This window comes from Ammodytes marinus, assembly GCF_949987685.1.
Source record: "Ammodytes marinus genome assembly, chromosome: 7".
Classification (NCBI taxonomy): domain Eukaryota; kingdom Metazoa; phylum Chordata; class Actinopteri; order Uranoscopiformes; family Ammodytidae; genus Ammodytes; species Ammodytes marinus.
The window spans coordinates 6,421,444-6,440,177 of record NC_137211.1 but is presented as its reverse complement, the minus strand read 5'-3'; the positions used below and the strand labels follow the sequence as shown (position 1 = coordinate 6,440,177).

General features: G+C 41.7%; 1 protein-coding gene across 1 annotated transcript in view; it reads left to right on the top strand.

The window, feature by feature from the left end:
- The window catches only part of cd34 (CD34 molecule), a 19,417-nt gene extending 5,055 nt beyond the window's left edge, over nucleotides 1-14,362 (top strand). The window contains exons 2-8 of the mRNA XM_080030938.1: nucleotides 6,667-6,723; nucleotides 7,075-7,319; nucleotides 7,818-7,895; nucleotides 10,140-10,251; nucleotides 10,415-10,467; nucleotides 11,085-11,231; nucleotides 12,424-14,362. Of these exons, the coding sequence (XP_079887064.1) occupies nucleotides 6,667-6,723; nucleotides 7,075-7,319; nucleotides 7,818-7,895; nucleotides 10,140-10,251; nucleotides 10,415-10,467; nucleotides 11,085-11,231; nucleotides 12,424-12,615 (884 nt within the window). The 3' untranslated portion in view covers nucleotides 12,616-14,362. The remainder of the gene's footprint in view (nucleotides 1-6,666; nucleotides 6,724-7,074; nucleotides 7,320-7,817; nucleotides 7,896-10,139; nucleotides 10,252-10,414; nucleotides 10,468-11,084; nucleotides 11,232-12,423) is intronic.
- The last annotated feature ends 4,372 nt before the right edge of the window (nucleotides 14,363-18,734 follow it).

Genomic DNA, 18,734 nt, shown 5'->3' with positions numbered 1-18,734 from the left:
AAGGCTATCAGATCATTTGCTATTATTTCTCAAACTTCCTCCGCTGGCTCCTCTGGCCTCATCTCAGAGCCAGATTGTTTAGGGCTATAGGTTTCGATATCTTTTTACAACCTCTCTCCCCACACACTCTCATGTAAAAACAGCAGCTGGATTTGGTCCAGGGCACATCTGTTGCTGCTGCTGCTAAGGCCCAGTGCTGGTTCTGAGGCCTCTCAGTGCAGCTGGCGCTTCCAGTATTTCTAATCCACTAACAAAAATGAATTGACTGTTTTAGAAACATAGGTCTTGAGTTTCACTGCCCTCCTGAAGCTATTTTAATGAGTGAATTAGGGGCCGAATGAAAACAATGGCTAGTAGCTGCTATCAATCATTTGTCTTTTGCTTTTTGTCCTCCTTAAGGTTTTTTACTTCAGCCTGTGGTTCGATGAAGGGAAAGACAAGTTTATGTTGCATTTTGGGTAAAATTCAATCAAGCCACTATTGTGCAGAGGAGAATGCTTACTGAATGGGCTCTGGAGAAGGTGTGTGTGTGTGTGTGTGTGTGTGTGTGTGTGTGTGTGTGTGTGTGTGTGTGTGTGTGTGTGTGTGTGTGTGCGCGCGTCTGTGTGTGTGTGTGAGTGCGCGTCTATGTGTGTTTGCGTGTGTCTGTGTGTGCGTTATCTGTAGCCCGCAGCATGTTAACCTCTGCGGTTCATAGAGGTCAACGCATGCCGTGTGCTGTGACAGCCACATCCTGTGCTCGGATGTGCGTGGATAACATTCCACAAACGTGTTGTTAATTCCTTATACTTTTATTTTTTTTCCTTCTCTTTTTCCCAAAACTACATTGTGTTTTGTTAAGAAATACCAGCGGTGTGGGCAGGGAGGAAAAGTCAACTTTTGCCATCCGTCTGTGCAGAAACATAAATAGTTCTCAGGTTTCGGGGACCTGAGCGGTGTATTGGGGATTGTTTCTTTTCCGATTGACCCCAGGAAATAAGCTGCAGCTAATGAGGATCCTAATAAACTAAAACTAAACCAAACTGGTGAAGTGACGAGTTGTTAAAGTGGTTCCCATGGCTACACTTAGTGGTGTACTCGTAATTCACGGTATGCGGAGTGACATTATAATTTAGAAGACAGTGTTTGTATGATTGCAGGAGCTGTTATTCCAGCCTATACACAGACGTATAATCATGTCCTATCTAGTGCTGAAACTTACTTGATGACTTGATGATCAAGAGAAAATAAATGATCAACAACTCTGATAATCAATGTGTTGTGTAAGTCGATTATGAAGCGCAAATGCCAGGCATTCAGTGGTTCCACCCTCTCAAATGTTAGGATTTTTTTTAATTGTAAATTGAATACCATTGGGTCGTAGACAGACAAAGTAGTTAAACATTTTTCATAATATTGCAGTCTAAGCTTTATTGCATTATATGTATTGGCCACTAACAATGTTACCAAGTCCAACCTCCCTTAGTATTCCTTAGTGCCAGAATTCCCTTAAGGCTCTGTGGGACGGAAAGGAATTTTGTGACATAAGCTGAAGTGGCATTTCTCCTTAACAGGGGATAGTAAGTAAAGATTAAGGGGAAACTTAAGGGTCTTCTGCAGACATCTGGCAGCACAGCACAGGACCGGAGAGGACAGGGATAACTTACGAGACAAGGGTGTGGCGCGTTATGACAAGCCAAGGTGTTGTCTCTATGGTCTGGGTGGAGGTCAGAAGCAAGTTCCCAAAGATTAAGAGCTGAAGGCTTTTTTTCGCCCTTAACGCATGATGTCAGACACTAACTTCACAGTACAGTGCATACGCAGGGAGGGAAAGGGGCACCCAAGGGAGACTTACCGCAGCTGCCGTCCCCTGCCCATACTCTGACTGCGCCCCCGACAGTATGCGACAATGTTTTGCTTCCATTGCAATTTCCCTTACGCATCTTCTCCACACCCTTAAACAGAGCGCTGGATGAGTAGGAAGGGAAAAGGCGGTTACACTTCAGGGAGAGAATGTGGAATGCTGTGACAGATGAGTGACATAGGACTGGATGAGTTACGGCTAAAGGGACCAGGCAGCTAGCACTACACTTTGAAATGCACTTAACCCTCTATCTTCAAGGTGGAGCCAGCGATTCTGGAGAATGCTTGTTGTCAAAATCACATTTATGGTCAAAATCAGTGAATTTTTCCTCCCAAATCCGATACTTGTATACTGTGTGTGTGTGTGTGCGCGCGCGCTGAAGAAAGAAAATCTGGTGTTAATACACAGCCTAGGCTCTGTATACAGTACTGGCATGTAAACAAAGGAAGTGTAAACAAAGTAGGGCTAACTGGTAGCTAACAACATGCCCATTTACAGAGCCTAGGCTGTGAATTAACACTGGATTTGTTTTACGATCCAGCACAGTATATACGGACAGGTAGCAGATCGTGAGGAGATATTCACTGATTTTGCCAAAAAAGTGTTTTGGACAATAGGCGTTCTCCAGAATCATTGCCTTCACATAAACACACACACATGCAATCTGTTTGGCGGCAGCTGCTTGTAACTGAAACATGCTGGCAGAGCTTTGTGTGTGGTTAACAATCCACTCGTGCGGCGTGCTGAGGCCTCTGTTTTCAGCTGAAGGTGAGCTCACTGATCTTTAAACCAAATCACTACAGGATCCCAAGACAATACGAGGTGCTCAAACGTCCTGCTTAAACGTCCTCGTAAAAAGGGGAGGTGGACTGCTGTAATGAAAAAGGGGAAGAAAACGATGGTTTATACAACATGGGTTTGGTTTAGTGTTGCTCTGGCCTTTAGGATCTGTCAGATACCATAACACTGGACTTATAACACAGTAATTGCTGAGATTCTAGAAGGCGACAACATCCTTAAAAAAACAATTGAAAAAGTGGCAACAAACACAAGAAGCCGGACAATCACAGAATGGTTGATGAAGTTCCTGTTTTCATGATCTCTTGCACCCCGCCCCAAAAACAAACAGTACACTGGGAAATGAAAGCCGTTACTGGGCAGTGGACAATTATTAATTCTCTTTGTCTTGATGATTAGCATTTCAGACTGATGTTGTTGTGTACATGTATCCAGCTGTGTGGGATTGTAGGTGTGTGTTCATAAAACGTACTGTGTGTGGGTCAGTTAGTGCATAAGGGGGGAGATGGAAGGCCTTTCCCTGGTGACTACTGGGGGTTGAAAAATAGGTTGTCAGGAAGGATGCAGAATCAAATGTGAAAATCTTGGAGGTCTTGCTTTCAAAATAACTTCTTCATGTAAATTGATGAGGACAGGACACAGCACCCCCCCCCCCCCCCCAACCCTCACCCCCACCCCCTTCCACCTTATCATCTGGCTTTCCTGCTCTCCCCAGGAGGAATAGCTGACGACCATTGCAATGTGAAGGCCTTGGAAACATATGATTCACCACCTGACGCACAGAGCCGAAAACACTGGGATCAATCAGTGTCCCTCTCACGTATGCTCTAGTCCAGCCAGTGCTCCATTACTACGGCACGCTTTCATGTTTGCGTCAACCTTAACCTTAACCTTGGAATATGATGATGTACGCCAATTGAGTTAGGACCTTTTATACGAAGTACAGATGGGTCGGCCTTCAAACCAGCACCTCAGTAGCTGCAGCATATTCCAGTAGAAAGCTATTCCCCAAAAAACAACAATTGTGGTCCTTTAAACATTTTGAAAAAAGCAATTTCCAAGTCCAGATGCTACGTGTGTGAAATACGTAAGCTGGCGTGTCGTGAAGTAAGGCACATGAACCGTCCAACGAACGTGTCACTTGCAGGTGAAATATCTGCCTTTTGTCCCGCCTTATAATTGCAGTTGAGTTGTCCAACCACAGACTGCGGGACGGGGGAAAGAAAATACTGCATTTGAGCTGTCAATCAAAATTCTTTGGCCCATATCGTATCCTCTCTTTAAGCTCTGTTTCTGGCATGGCTACACACACACACACACACACACACACACACACACACACACACACACACACACACACACACACACACACACACATATACACACACACACACACACACACACACACACACACACACACACACACACACACACACACACACACACACACACACATACCACACCACACAGCACATCAAACACTGGAACACCCAGGCTGAGAGCTTAAAGTAAAGGAGGACAGGCCAGGGCAGGAAATCCACTTAATGTAAGTTCAGTATAGTGAAGAGCAGGATTTGAACCCAGAGGTTACATATATAGTCTGCAGCCTTGTGCTGTCTTAAGTCCATTAAAAGCCTCTCCAGGGAGAGACCAGTGTTGTGTTCATGCGCCCAGGCGTTTTATGTACGTTACTTTGTGTTTGGTGTGGAGAACTGAAGGTCTTAAGGTGTCATGTTGATGCTTGAGAGGGCCTGTCTAGAAACACAGGGAGAGTTCTCACAGCTGTCTGCGGTGTCTGTGTCCACTGTGGAGGCTAAACATTTTTTTTTTGTCCCACATTATTTGCTCTATTATACACAGCAGCTCAAGCTAAAAGGCAATTAGCTGAAGGCTCTAATAGCACAGTTAAACTCTAGGATTTATGCCCCCCCCCCCCCCACCCCACTTAAACCAGTTAAATTGAATTGTTGCGGTGTATGACAAGCTTTTGGACGAGGTTCAGCCACACCACTGTTGAGATAAAACTGCTCTGCAGGAGGGGCACCATGCTATTACAGAGCCTGGTCTACAATGCTGGAACCTGGACACACATACTATCATGGTGGCCACTCGCCCAGCAAAGGTAACAAAAGACGTAACGCTACCTTTTGAATGGGGTGCTAACATTCCTACAGGGAGCTTAGATGGTATTCCAATGTGTGTGTTAAAGTCAGGCATGTTTATAGGGTTGCAAATTCGCCTCATCTATGTAAATGTTTCTGGTGATTAACTTACTAATGGTGGTGGTGCACCAAACACATTTTCCGCTGATTGTAACATAGTTTTGGTGAGATGTTAAACCATTTAACACACACAATATCAGTTTCCTTCCATGCAAAGTGTTTAGAAATGAAACGATGGTGCAAGATGAATTGGATAGCATTGATGTTGTCCTTGTAGCCTCTGATTTATAATGGAAACCGTGCTCTGTCTACTACTACTGTGATCGCTTGTGTTGCTTCAGTCTTCCATCGTGACTGTGGGTTGGACTGTGTCAGTGCGCAGCAGGGGTAATTTGTTTAGCTGTACAAGAAAGATGTCTGTGTGTATGTCTGCATGTGGTAGTAATACAACAACACAAGTTAACATGTTTTTCCCCCCACCAATGAACAGGGCATGTCTAATAGCATTATCCGGTTGGCTAGCTAGAACAAAAGCTTTATTTACCCGTCACAATAATCATATGAAATTGGAGTTTACACTTCAAAAAGTATTTACCTAAAGAATAAAAACCTCACATGAACTCGGGGGGGAAAAAAAATGCTTTCCTACTTTTCTTAACCTTCTTGCAGCAGAGAGGTTTTTTGGCCACACCCAACGTAATCCCAAGATTATTAGAGAGAAACAGGATCTGGCTGTGCAGTCAGAAAAGGCCCCTGACCTTTTGACTGAGCTGTTTATTTTCATAGGCAGCAGACAGTGAGAATTAGCCCATATGAGACTGCTAATTAGATGGAGCCCCTGAGAACACATGCCAAACATTTTGGTTTGGCATCTTTGGATTTCTGAGCATGAGATCTGGGTCCCACCAAGCTGTTCAAACCAACCAACTCTCTGCCCTCCCTGTGGCCTCATTCACTCAATATTCCACTTAGCGTGTGTGTGCTATAAAATGTCATCCCAAAAATACCATACATATTTTCTGTTACCACTGTATATATAGTGTTTCCCTCTTGTCAAACTGTCTAATACTTTTGAGCTCAGTTGAAGTCATTGTTTTGGCATAACAGCTTCAGTTACAGCAAAGATGGGGTCATCACTGGTGTTCCGAAATAAATGGAAAGTTAGTTTTTGTAACATGGCTGCTGATTTGGTCCATACCAACTATGCTAGCTACAGCAATTTAGGGACACGCTGTAACATTTAAACCATTAGCACCTGAATGCTGAAATTTGAGTATCAATTTGTACTCTTTCTTCAAGTCATAACTCGGTCAAATCGGTATATGCACAAATTTTAAGTTTCCGCACGACTTACAATTCCCCTATGATATCATTTTCTTGTCCAGCCCAAATAAACGTCCATAAATCCACTCAGATATCACAGAGAAATATACTGCGCAGAAGTCTAGAACTCACCTAGGAAATGCCTCAGGGTTTACATCCATGAGTACACACTGCCAAAAATAATTGCACACAACTCATTCAGCATACTTTGCATGGTGTCAATTTGCCAAAATGTAAACAAAAATATCGCCAAAAATGAAAAATAATGGGGCTCAAGTTGTAGTCACTGCAACTTTATGGCAGCTTAAAGCCTCCAAATTATGGGAAATGTAGTTTAAAAAAAAAGATCATGACTATGCCCCGAATCAAGGTGGGATGTAGATATTAATAGGGGTTACAAGATATGGTGGGGCATTAGTGACTTGCCAAATAAGAATATGTTAACACTTTTAATCCTACAGGCATCAAAAAACATTGATTCATCAGATGAAAATCAAATGTGTAAGCGACTGTTTCTCACCTGCTCTCTCTTCCTTACAGATGAGGTGATCTGTCAAGACGATGATGCACCTGCCCCTTCACCTAGCGCCGCTGATGGTAGGAGCCTTCATAAACTTACTTAATACTACTTTAGAATTCAAAGTTGTGCTATTCTAGAGCTATACTTCTCTACATCCGCTTCTAGGAGGGTGGGGGTGGTGGCAGGGGGGGGGGGGGGGGGGGGGCTATAATGAAAAAAAATTATTCATACCAGTATGTGACTGTGTATAATAATGTATCTTTTTTTTCCCCCACAATATGTTTATTGTTTTATGATTTTTATGATCACACAAGGACACAAACCAAGATATACAAAAAAACTAAAAATATTTTTTTGTATTTAATTTAAAAATTATCAAATAAATAATAATTATATTATAATAATGTGGCTCCTGATTGTGTTCTTAGCGGTAGACCCTGCGGCCTCCACTGCAGTTTCGGGAGCCACGGATGCCCCTGACGCTGCTGCTGCTGCTACTGATGCTTCCGGTGCTTCGGCTGCTCCTGGAGACACTGCATTCCCTGCCACCATAGTCACCATGCTGATAGGTTCTGCAGATCAGGGAGGAGCCGTCCCAGCTACCACTGCTGCTGATGTCCCCGTTGTGATCGAGGCAACTGCAGCCCCAGAGGTCATCATTCTACCGGTGGTGGTGAGTACTTTGCCTGTACCGTTTTTCAGATGGCGCTTCTGTACTTTATGACTTTTTTTTAAACATTTGAAGTTTGTATTTACATTGGCATTAAAAGCACACAGCTAAAAAAAAAAAAGAAGGATGATACATGTTTGTTTTTTGGCTGTTTAAAGTTGTAATGCGTAACTTTTCCATAAGTAGGTAGCATTCAAGCCATTGCCAAATGAGTTGACCCAAAGTTGATTAAGCCTATCAGCTTTCTGCTAAGAAAAAAACACTGGACATACAGCAGTACGATCCCCAAAGGCTTACCTCATGTAGATGCACCGGTAGTGTTGTTATAGAAGTAATATAATACAGTAAACAAGTTACGCACAATAGCTTTAATTCATGCTTTCAAAGAAATTTCCGTAAAAGACACCACTTTGATTTTGAAGGAAGATGTGCTTAAAACCAAAGTGCAAAGTGTGCTGTCGTCTCCTGACCCCATGTGTCTTTTTGTCTTACTGTATCCAGCCTGGTGTGAAGTGTGTTGGAGAAAAGGACATTGAAGAAAGTAATGCTGTTAAGGCTGTGATGACAACAACTGACTGTGTGAGTATGAACTTTTTATTTTTTATTTTTTTCTCACCAAAAGCTGAATATTCTCATAAGATATCAATCCATCCCCTACCGAAGCTCCATCTATCTACCACCTTTGTTTCACTTGGCTTGAACCAATAGCGCTCCTCTCATCCTAGCCAGCCACATCCAGTATCCAACCACCAACAGTCAAGATTTTTGGCATGCGACATTTTTAGACAAAAGAGCCGAGCCTGGTTACCATCTAGTGACAGTTTATTTTTTATTTTACCAAGACCCTTATCTGCGCCCCTACACCTTAGCACCAAGGGGAAGTGGTCTACGCCGCTTAGACAATGAAGATTAATGTGTTTTAAATAGAGGGCTACAGTTCTGAGCTATGGCCCCCGATAAAGGCAGATCTTTTCTCAGACATTCCTCAGGCGTTGTAAATCTTTGGGCCTGGAGGAGGACTGATGTTTCCCCCTCTCTTGCACTGCGGTCCTTAGCACAAAAGGAGGAATAGCACGGGTGTGGCTTCAATTTTTTTTTGTGTGGATTTTTCATATGACAGATGGCCTTTCATTGACATAGAGATGTGTTTTTTTTTAGGAATGGGTGAGACATCTACTGTGTCTCGCCATATGAAATACTCCAAACTTTAGAAGAGGGCTCAGTATGGTATTATAGTTTTGACTTTAGACTTTATTGTCCCCAAGGTGAAATTCTTTTTCACTTCGCAGTACATTTATGGGCCGCACGCCGACAGACAATAGACAACTGGACAACAAACAGAACAAAATAAACATTGTGTGTGTGCTGTCTTTTGATAATACCTAAAAGCACAACAAGGCAGGGTTACTTTATTTGTATTGCACGTTTCTACACAAAGGTAACTCAAAGTAGTAAACTGTGTGATTTTTTAAAATTACAATAGCACACATCAATCAAACGAAAAAGTATTCAGTTTAATAAAATTAGATCTAAAAAAAAACAGAAAATAGGACTATGAAATACAAGTACTTATAAAGCAACAAACATGACGATGGTGACGTTCAAATAGAACACATTGTTAAGTTTTACACAATGTCAGTCCAGATGCACAGAGCCAAAGCAGCAGGTCAGATCCCCTTCCCCGCATACTTCAGTTTTAGCCTGGATTTGGGTCAATGCTGTATCTTATACTGTAGACTGGAGCCAGGACCATCTGCAGAAACCATTTGTCCAACTCAACCTGAAACTAAACATGGACTACACAGTGCCAGAAGCCTTAGCCAGCATATGATTTGTTCAGAATGCATGCAGTGAAAAAAAAAAAGTTGACTCTTTTCTGTCAAGAGTGAGTGAATGGCAGCATGAAATACTGTGATGAAGAAACAGCCTGTATCAATGGTGCACATTTATCAAAGCAAACAAGTGCTCGGAAAAATGAAAACGGTCTTTTTCTCATGCCTCTGTAAATCCCCAAGTCATCAGTCACAATAAAAAGGCAGCGTCTAATATCATCAAATATATATATAAAAAAAAACACATATTTTAGAGTCGTTAAAATGTGTTTATTCAAATGCAAAACCCCGACTGTAACTCATCTGAACTCCAGCCATGTGCGCAGAAGGCCAAATAAGGTCAAGCAAAGCATGGAAATTGGAATGACACAATGTAGGAGAGTTAACATGTGTGATGGGCCACAAGTGACAAAGACAGATGGAGAGAAGAGAGAATACAGTAGGTTTCATAGGAGTGATTTCGGCCATTTTTTTTTTTTTTTTTTTTTTTTTAGTTCAGCCCTTTTGGAGTTTCTTCCCCCTTTCCTGTCTCACATATCTGGGTGTTACAGCAGAGTCCAGCTGCGGGGCCCACTCCCTAAAAACTTACTGGGGGATTGGAGGGGGCTTTGCTCATATGCGCATATGCTCTTCTGGGAACACTGAGAGATGTGTCTGGATCGCATTACAGAAAATCAAGGGTTGTTCCCCCAAGTTTTTTGCAAAGCCCAACAGTTGTGCAATGTGGTGATATCATAGTTCAGGATTAAGGTGGGAAGAAAAAGAAGGTGTGGTCCCTCCATCCAACACTGCATTTTCTTTCCATTACACGTTTAAAGGCCCTACGTATGCACATGGTCAGGGGCGAGAACGCATTTGACTGTTGGCCCCAGCGATCAACAAAAAACACACAACATGTCAATTTATGTGTGTAGAGTGTTTTAAATGTATTGTAAGTTACTGCAAGTATGTGTTGTTCATTCCCCTTTGACGTACTTATTCTTTCTTATAGGAAGAAACCAAACGCATCATTGAGGCGAATGCCGCAGTCTGGTGCCCCAAGGACAAGTGTAATATAGAACTCTTCCAAGAAGGCAACAATGTGCTGGTGGCCAGTGAAGACGGTAGGTCTTGATGGCATCAATACAGTATATGATAACTTCCACATACAATGTGTCATTTATGTGTGCCACTTGAGGTTGTCATGCATTAGTGTGTTATCTTGCTGCAGCAAAATATAAATAAATGAATTAGTGATTTATTTTCTCATATTCATTGTCCCTGCAGCTCCCCACGGTACATTGGCTCAAGCACTCCAGAGTGAAGCTTTGAAAGAGAAGGTAAGAGAGCATTACCAGCCCAAAGCCATACTACACAACAGTACTATTTATGTACAGTACATACTAAATGCTAATCTTTATAGTATAATGATTTTGCAGTTAGTACACAACCCTGCAACCATGGAAGTCAAACTCCAACAATTGAATGTTACTGCACAGTAATCTTCACAAAGAAAAAAGTTGATGTTTTTTGAGATCCAATCTCAAGCTCCAATTTTCTTACATCCATCATTTATTTAAAAAAATCATTGTAGTTGTGAGAAGCTCCACCATATACTTTTGTACATTGAATTGTGGGAGAAAAGTCTCATTAACATCCCATTTAAAAAATCAATTGCATTGAGTATGCATATTTCTGGTTTGAGTATTCTTCATTTTGTGTAAGGTTTCCAGTGTGTATAGTATGGATAAACAGCCACTACAGTTAGTTCGCCTGAGTTTTTAAAGTATAAAAATAAATCCACTGGACTTAACTTGGCAGCCTAACGTCTATCATGGTTGACTGAGATGACTCTACACAGGCTACTTTTTTCCACTAGATGAACCAATGAATAAGGATTTCATATGGATCTTAAATTCACACACAACTCTTTCTGCAATTTGCTTCTTCTTTGCAGCTGGGTGTGAGCAAGGCTGACACCCCCTCATCATCTGGTTCAGGTGTATTTGTGGGAATCCTTGTCACTGGTCTGCTTGCCGCCCTTGGAATCATCGTAGGATATTTCAAATGCCAGCGCAGGCCTGATGCCAAGGGAGTGAGGCTGGTAAGCAATATTTGTTTTTTAAAAGAATGAATGTAAAGTATACTCTATTGTTGTCACTGTGGAGCGGATAAGTAGTACATCATCCAGCACAGAGCCCTTTAATTGGAATTCATTGCACAGAGGTTTCTTTGCCAACGCAAACTCTGCATGGTGCTGTGTTTGATCATGTTTGCAATGTTTCAAAAAAAAATTATCTGGAATTTCTAACGCTGATCTGAGAGTCCTTGAGGTTTTATCGTAAATTTGTTATTCTTCCGCCATGTGTTACGCAGATTTTTTATTTTTTCTGCAATCACATCCGTCAATGTAGCCTCGTGAACGCTGTGCATAGATTGTCTTGGGCAAGGTTGAGGTTTTACTGCATCTGAAACAGCACTGCTTTTCTTGCGTTAGGAGAGTCAATTGCTGCCAATGTTTTAATTAGGGAATGTTGCTGGCCAGTTCTCATAGAGAATATGCAGAGAGTAAAGAGAGTGAGAGAGAGAGAGAGAGAGGGAGGGAGAGAGAGAGAGAGAGAGAGAGTGCGTTATCCAGAGACCCACGCCCTGCTCTCTGTGCACTCATTCATCTGAGTGCACTGTTTCATCTACCAGCCAGACACAGCTGTATCTCATGACAGAGACCACATAAGACCGTGTGTTTGTTGAAGGGTGTTGCACTTTTGTTCCTCTTCTACTACATGTAAATCAGCGAATGGGAAAGTCATGACTGCATTTGTATTACACGTCCAACGTACATATTCTTGCAGTTTACAAATGTGCACAGACACAAACACATATGCACTCTCTCGCTTAAACATTTGAGCATGCTTTACATTGCTTCCTTGCTAGTTCTCTCTACCTTCAAGCAATAACTCTGTTAGAGAAGCTACTTTGAAAGCATAGCTGAACGTCAAAGGAATGTCACATTTTTCATTTTAAACAAATCTGGATTTTTCTATTATCAGGGGCTCGCCAATTAGAGAAGCAATGGTCAAATTAGAAAATTTAAAATGAATTCCTTTCCTTTTAGGGCCCAAACATGTTTGTAGATTTTTGTTTCCGGCATCCTACTGTAAAGTGTAGTTAAACTACTAGTGTAATTCATTGTAGTTCCCTACTCCCTAACACTGGGCAATACATGTCTTATGTTCTTGGACATATTCCGTCTCACCTTTCCCCTGATGACTCATTCAGTTGTGTTTCATTCACAGGCGGAGGAGGCCGGCCCAGTAGATCAGGACAACCAGGGGAACACTCTGGTGTCCGTGGCCCCCCTCAACCCCCCTCCAGAAACCCCCGAGAAACCCAGCGTCAACGGAGAGACCCCAGACGAAGTCAAGACCGAGTCTCCTCCCCCCACCAACGGCACCTCCGCCACCAAGACAGCAGACACCGAGCTGTGAAAGGGTCCACAAATAATCACAGCCCCAGGATCTACCCCCACAAACACACACACACACACACACACCTATCCACACACACACCCATCCACACACACACATTCACACATGCCTATGCAAACTCAACCCCCTCCCCTTTTCTGAATCCACTCCACAGAGAGTCCACGGCAAAAAGTGGACGTCAGGGACTTTAGAACAATCTCTCACATCAACACACCCTCTTGTTTATGGTCCCTTTGCTCCCATTCTCTGGCGAACGTGTCTCAATAAACATAAGGAAAACTAGTCTAGTGATGACGGCGGTGGTGAATGATGGTGACGACAAAGGCTCTGTCCCTCCCTGGGTTGCTGGGTGTTGGGTCGGCCTGGGAAAGGAGAGACAGGAGAGGGGCGGTTCTTTCTTTGTGGTGGGAAGAGAGAGCGTGCATTTCAGCATCAATCAGCGCTGGTTCCCAAGATGACTGCAAGCCTCCGGGATCATGTGACGTCAACACACAGCAGTCCTCTCAAGTTTAAAGCTCCCACCAAGCCTACAACAGTTAAAATGTGTCATAAGCACATCACTTATTTAGTTTATAGTAAAAGCCTTGTCAGACAGAGAGGGGAATAAATCTTGAAATTTGTTTACAAAGTTCTCAGTGGAAAAAAAAAATCAATTGGGCTCTGATCTTGTTTGTGTGATTGACTTATTGGTCATGTAGGTGTGCAGATGTGTGTGTGTATGCGTGTGTGTGTGTGTGTGTGTGTGTGTGTGTGTGTTTGGGAGTGTGTGTGTAGGCGTGCATTCGTGCTGCTTTCAATGTGTGTTAACGTATACTTGCATCTGTTCTGTGCATGGACTGTATGTGTATCCGTACATGCATCTTAAGCTTGCTCACTGTTCATACACGTGGTTGATGGAAAGTGGTATAGATTTTGAAGAGTGAATGATGAGTGAGTGTATGTGCACGCGACATTAGCGTAGCATAAGTGTACTATTTTGTAAAAAAAAATGAGTTGACAAAGTGATGGCTCACCCAGTTGCAGTTGGTCGCCATGGTGAGGATGAAGTTTTAACCACAACTTGATGCACTGCATTCATTGAATTTACTATCACTGCAAAATGGAGCACTCGCCAAGCCACTTCTTCCTACAGTGGCTTCACAGTCACTACCGAACATCATTGGAATGACTGTCAGACCAACAGACTATATAAAAGCCTTGAACGCAGAGTCCTTTAACTGTCTGCTATGTCCATCTATTTGTCAGTGTTATTCTCCTTACATTTTACTGTATATTCTCTTTATACTATCTTTATGTATAGTATGGTGACTTTTTTTTTTCTATTGTTTATATTTTGTGTATCCGCGCTTACGGTCCATTTCTATGCCAAAGAATTTCCATTTTCATAGCTCATGTTGTACTAAAATTTGTATTTTCTGTGACCAAATTTTGATCCAGGACTTGGATTATAGATGTGGTGTGGTGGCCAAAACCTGTGATTTTTTTTTTTCCTGTAGATTTGTCAGTTTCTTACGGACATTAGATACAACTGTACATACAAACTGCCAAAATGTGTAAGTCGAAATGGAACAAAAAAAATGATTCAGACTATCTTGCATTGATTTCTCCTATTCAATCCATTTTGTATCTTGTCCATGCTAACATTCCAATGTGACTGTTTTACCTTTTTTTTACTAGCAGCCTATAGTTTGAATATGGATTTAACGTGAAAAATTAAGAAGTGAAAAATAAATAACTTTTTATGACTCGTCGTGTTTTCAGCCTCATTTTTTTTTAAAATTCATCTGAAGTGAAATGTCAAAGGTAAAACACATACTCATCCACATCCACACACGTACATATGTCAGTGCTTTAACACGCATAAGGTCGCACAGCTGGTTTGCATAAGCAGTAGTAATGACATCACTTTACACCGTTTTGTCTTTCACAGTATGGGTGGGGCAGCGAAAACATCCACAGCTGTCTTTTTCTAAACGGCAAAGGACACGTTCATGAGCATCAACTCACTATCCATTATCACGTCCATATGCGTAAAGTTTTAATTCATTTTCTGTCACCATCTGATGCATGTGACAGTGTGACTGATTTATTCCCCGCACTCACACCCTTCCTTCATCACAAGATCAAGCCCCATGGGAATTCCTGCCCTGCCCTGTTCCCCTTCCACACCCTATAAGGAAAATATTTCAGTGGTGTTATCACAATATACACTAAACATAAAGTCATCACACACAAACACGTACCATAGACATAAATATATTGGGTTAATATAGTCATCTACAATCTGGTCAAATGCTCCAGAGTGCTACAGTTGGTGTGAAGATTGCTGTGTGTACTGTTTACACAGACGTCTCTGTTATGTGCAACCTTTCAGGCCGTGAACTCTGTGAGGTAAATCAGCCATTCAAGTTCATCTTATTCCACAAACAGTGTCTAGATGGAAGAAACCTCCACCCATGTGAGAATGTAGGTCACTGTTCTTTTAATGGTCTCCTCCACATCTACCGATTCCTCATGCTCTCCCTTCAGACAAACTTAAAGGGTTGGTTCAATCAGGACACACACACACACACACACACACACACACACACACACACACACACACACACACATCCATATTTTCTTTGTATCTTGTCAAGCAGATAGTTTTATTTGCTCAAATTGAGATTTGCACCTCTGTGGTTTTCTGTCCCAGCCCAATACAATTGAGATAAATGGCATTGGATGCAGCACTGGAAAACAGTAACATCTCTTTCTCCATAATATAGACATCCCATCATTGGAACTACAATACAACAGTGTGCTGATTGGATTATCCAGAGCAAAGCAGACTTTGTTTCTTGAAAGAGACGCTGTATATGTATTTTTTTAATTCCGTGCGCACTGTCAACTGCATTGCATTCCAATGCTATCTCACTGATCAGACTAAGTGAATAAAAGTGTTTCATTATTTGTCATTTGGGTGGACCCACCCTTTAAATGTCCCACCCATTGGCCCCTGTACCCTTACATCTATCTATCCTTCCGAATCTTCTCCTCCACAGCTTTTCTTCAAATGTCACACCAGTCCCCCAGCTCCTCCATGCTGCTCCCCACCCATCCTCCATCCCATCCAGCCAAGTTCCCCCACCTCCCTATCCCTCCACCCTAGCCAAGAGTATAGTGTATTCGCAGAGGAATCTGGGATTGTGCACACAACTCAGCTGGTTGTTTTTATTGTGGGGTGGCTCCCCCCTCAGCGTAGCTATACACAGCTGCCAAATACGTCATGTTTTTCCTTCTCCATGCCAAAGCACGCCCCTTATTAACTCATTGATGGTAAGATAATATTGGGAGGGAATGGATAGGGTGGGAAGGCGGATAGCACCCAAGGGACCAACGGGGGACCCTGAGGTCAGGAGGTGTGGTCTGCAGAATGTGAGTCTGTGATGAAAATTAAAACGCAGATAAAATGTTGTGGTTCATTGAAAGGTTAGAGGAATGCCAAGAGGCAGTATTAACAAAGAATCCCATCAGGTGTTTGATCCTGCTCCTCATAGCTGTCTGTTACATTATGCTTTCCGAGTTCACTGTTGGAGAAGAAAGTACAGTATGGAATGTTTACTTCCTTCCTCTCTGGAACATCTTGTGTGATACCGACTGCAAAGACTTTGAATAAGGCAACATGAACTCTTTGAAGCCAAGGTCATCTCTCTCAACATGCTTTTCCCACATTGAAAATACACTGTATCCAGTGGTTATTATAATGTATGGTGCAGTTATTATTACCAGCAATTCAGATCAAGACAGATATAAGTAGCAGATTATTTAAATCAGTGAAGTAGAAATCCATTTGTTCATTAAAGCAATATATTTATATGGCTTAAATCCGCAGTGGCATATTTTTTTTGCCAGGTGGGGGCAGCAGAAACAAGCTGTGAAAACAACACTGACACATGATCTTGTTCTAAGTTATATTATCATCAAACTTTTGCCCGTTAGCAAATCCAGCAGACAGGTAGCAAAATTACATTTGATTGTAACTTCTGCCTGCCTGGCAAAGGTAAATCCAACAATGACTCTGTTGTTTTGTCTCAATGTAGCTGCTAATAATGTGTTGTTTGAAAAAATCCACGTCATTTAAAAACAGTTGTTCCTAAAGTCTTTCCAGAATCCCCAAAAGGCTGCTCTACCCATTAGAATGAAAACATGTTTTGTCTGCTCAATGGTAAAACATTTTGTTTTAACATGTTTCACAAATTGGGCCTCTGTTTCCAAATCAAAACAAAGATGGCCGCCTACCGGCTACATGGATAGGAAATAGAGGGTCAACTTGGAAATTGTGACAAAAATCGTTTAAGTCTTGCAACTAATGGAAATTGATTTTCATCCCGATAGTTAAGTAGGTGCTTTTAGACAATCCTTAGAAAACCCTACAGTTGTGAATTACCAATGGTTACTCCACTCCATAGAGCTGAGGGGAACTGCAGAGTGGGGTGAGAATACAACAACTCCTTCTACATGTAAGTAGCCATTTGATTAATTTGTTCACTACTTAAAATATTAGTCATATCCATTTGTAGAAAAATATTTGTAGAATAGTAGGCTAAAAGAAGATGGTATAAAATGTCCAAAACATTAGGAAATAGCAGACTTCTAGGGCTAGCTTGAATGCTAGAGCAAGTATCCAGGTGCTACATCGACATAAATAGATGATATGAGTGTTACAACATAACAGTTTAATATTGAATCTGAAAGTATCGACTGTTAGAGTTGTCTGCATGCTCAGGTCTGGATCTGGAAAGGAATTGACTACCCACTTGTGTAGATATACCTATGAGATATGCTGGAAGAGAGTACACAAAACTGTCATCACATCAGATGGTCAAACGGAGATACATATCTGAACCAGTGAGCAAGCTGACTAAATATCCCTTTCAAAGATCTGTGAAAATGGATAATGTGCCGAATATAACTAAGGTAGAATTCACACTAGCAATTACTAGCTCATGCAGAATCAAATGGCCTTCAGTTATAAAGAGTTCAAGTTGGTCTGTGACAAGAGGAAGTTTGAGAAATGTGCTCCACTCAAGCTTCCTGAGATGATTTATGTTTTTGACATCTTGGCACCAATGAGAGGTTTTTTTATTCCCCTCTCTCTCTCTCATGCAACAACACCCCTGCATGAACACAACAGTACGCCTCCGCCCACAATCAAATGGACATTCTCACAAAGTTCCTCAACAACTGGAGAGAAATTTCATATACTTCCACATACTTTAGAAAAAAAACATGCACCATGGGAAATGTACTATGCCGTTTCAAAGCTGTAATCCACATTAAGGGAGGGGCTCACTCACTGTAAGGCAAATATGGGCCCCCACTGACTAATGTGCGCACATAAGGGAGTGACCAGACACATCCTACATGTAACTGTCCCATTAGACAGCCATGTCAAAGGCCAATCCGTTCTTAATAATTTATTTTCCAAATGAAATATTACACTTTTAGCCCTGATTCTATGTCACTAAAAAATGTGTTTAGCGCTAATAAACTGCACATTCGTGTGTGGCAAGAGGCTACTTTTTAAAAATAAATATTTTCAAATGTCCTCGGATAATTTTATAGACTTTTCTGACGAGTCTTTTGCTCTGTAGCATCTTTCTGTAATGTCTAAAACTGTTCAAATGCAGAGACTGTGCTGCGTTAGAACAGCAACAAAAATACTAATGACCAAATTATTTTGAAAAAGCTCAATATTTGGTCTCCATAGACACCTAAACAGCAAAAAAAAAAAGCAAAACAACGGAAACTCAAATTGATCTCCCGTCTGTTTCCTGCACATTGCTCGGTGCTGTCGTCTATTCCAAACATCTGCTCAGGGAAACAATCTGGAAGGCATTGTCTCTTTTTTTTTCCAGTGATGCAAGTGTCCACAGAATGCACATGACACCCCGTAGTACACTGCAAACCACAACGTTGATTGTATACTATACTAAAGATAAAGTATGTACGGTATTGTACACATTTTGCACAGTAGAAACATATACTATTAGTCTTAATGTATTAGGCTGATCTAAAAGTTGTTATATTCGCTTCTAAATGCATCAAATTAAATGTTCGTTTGAAATGTAAAAACT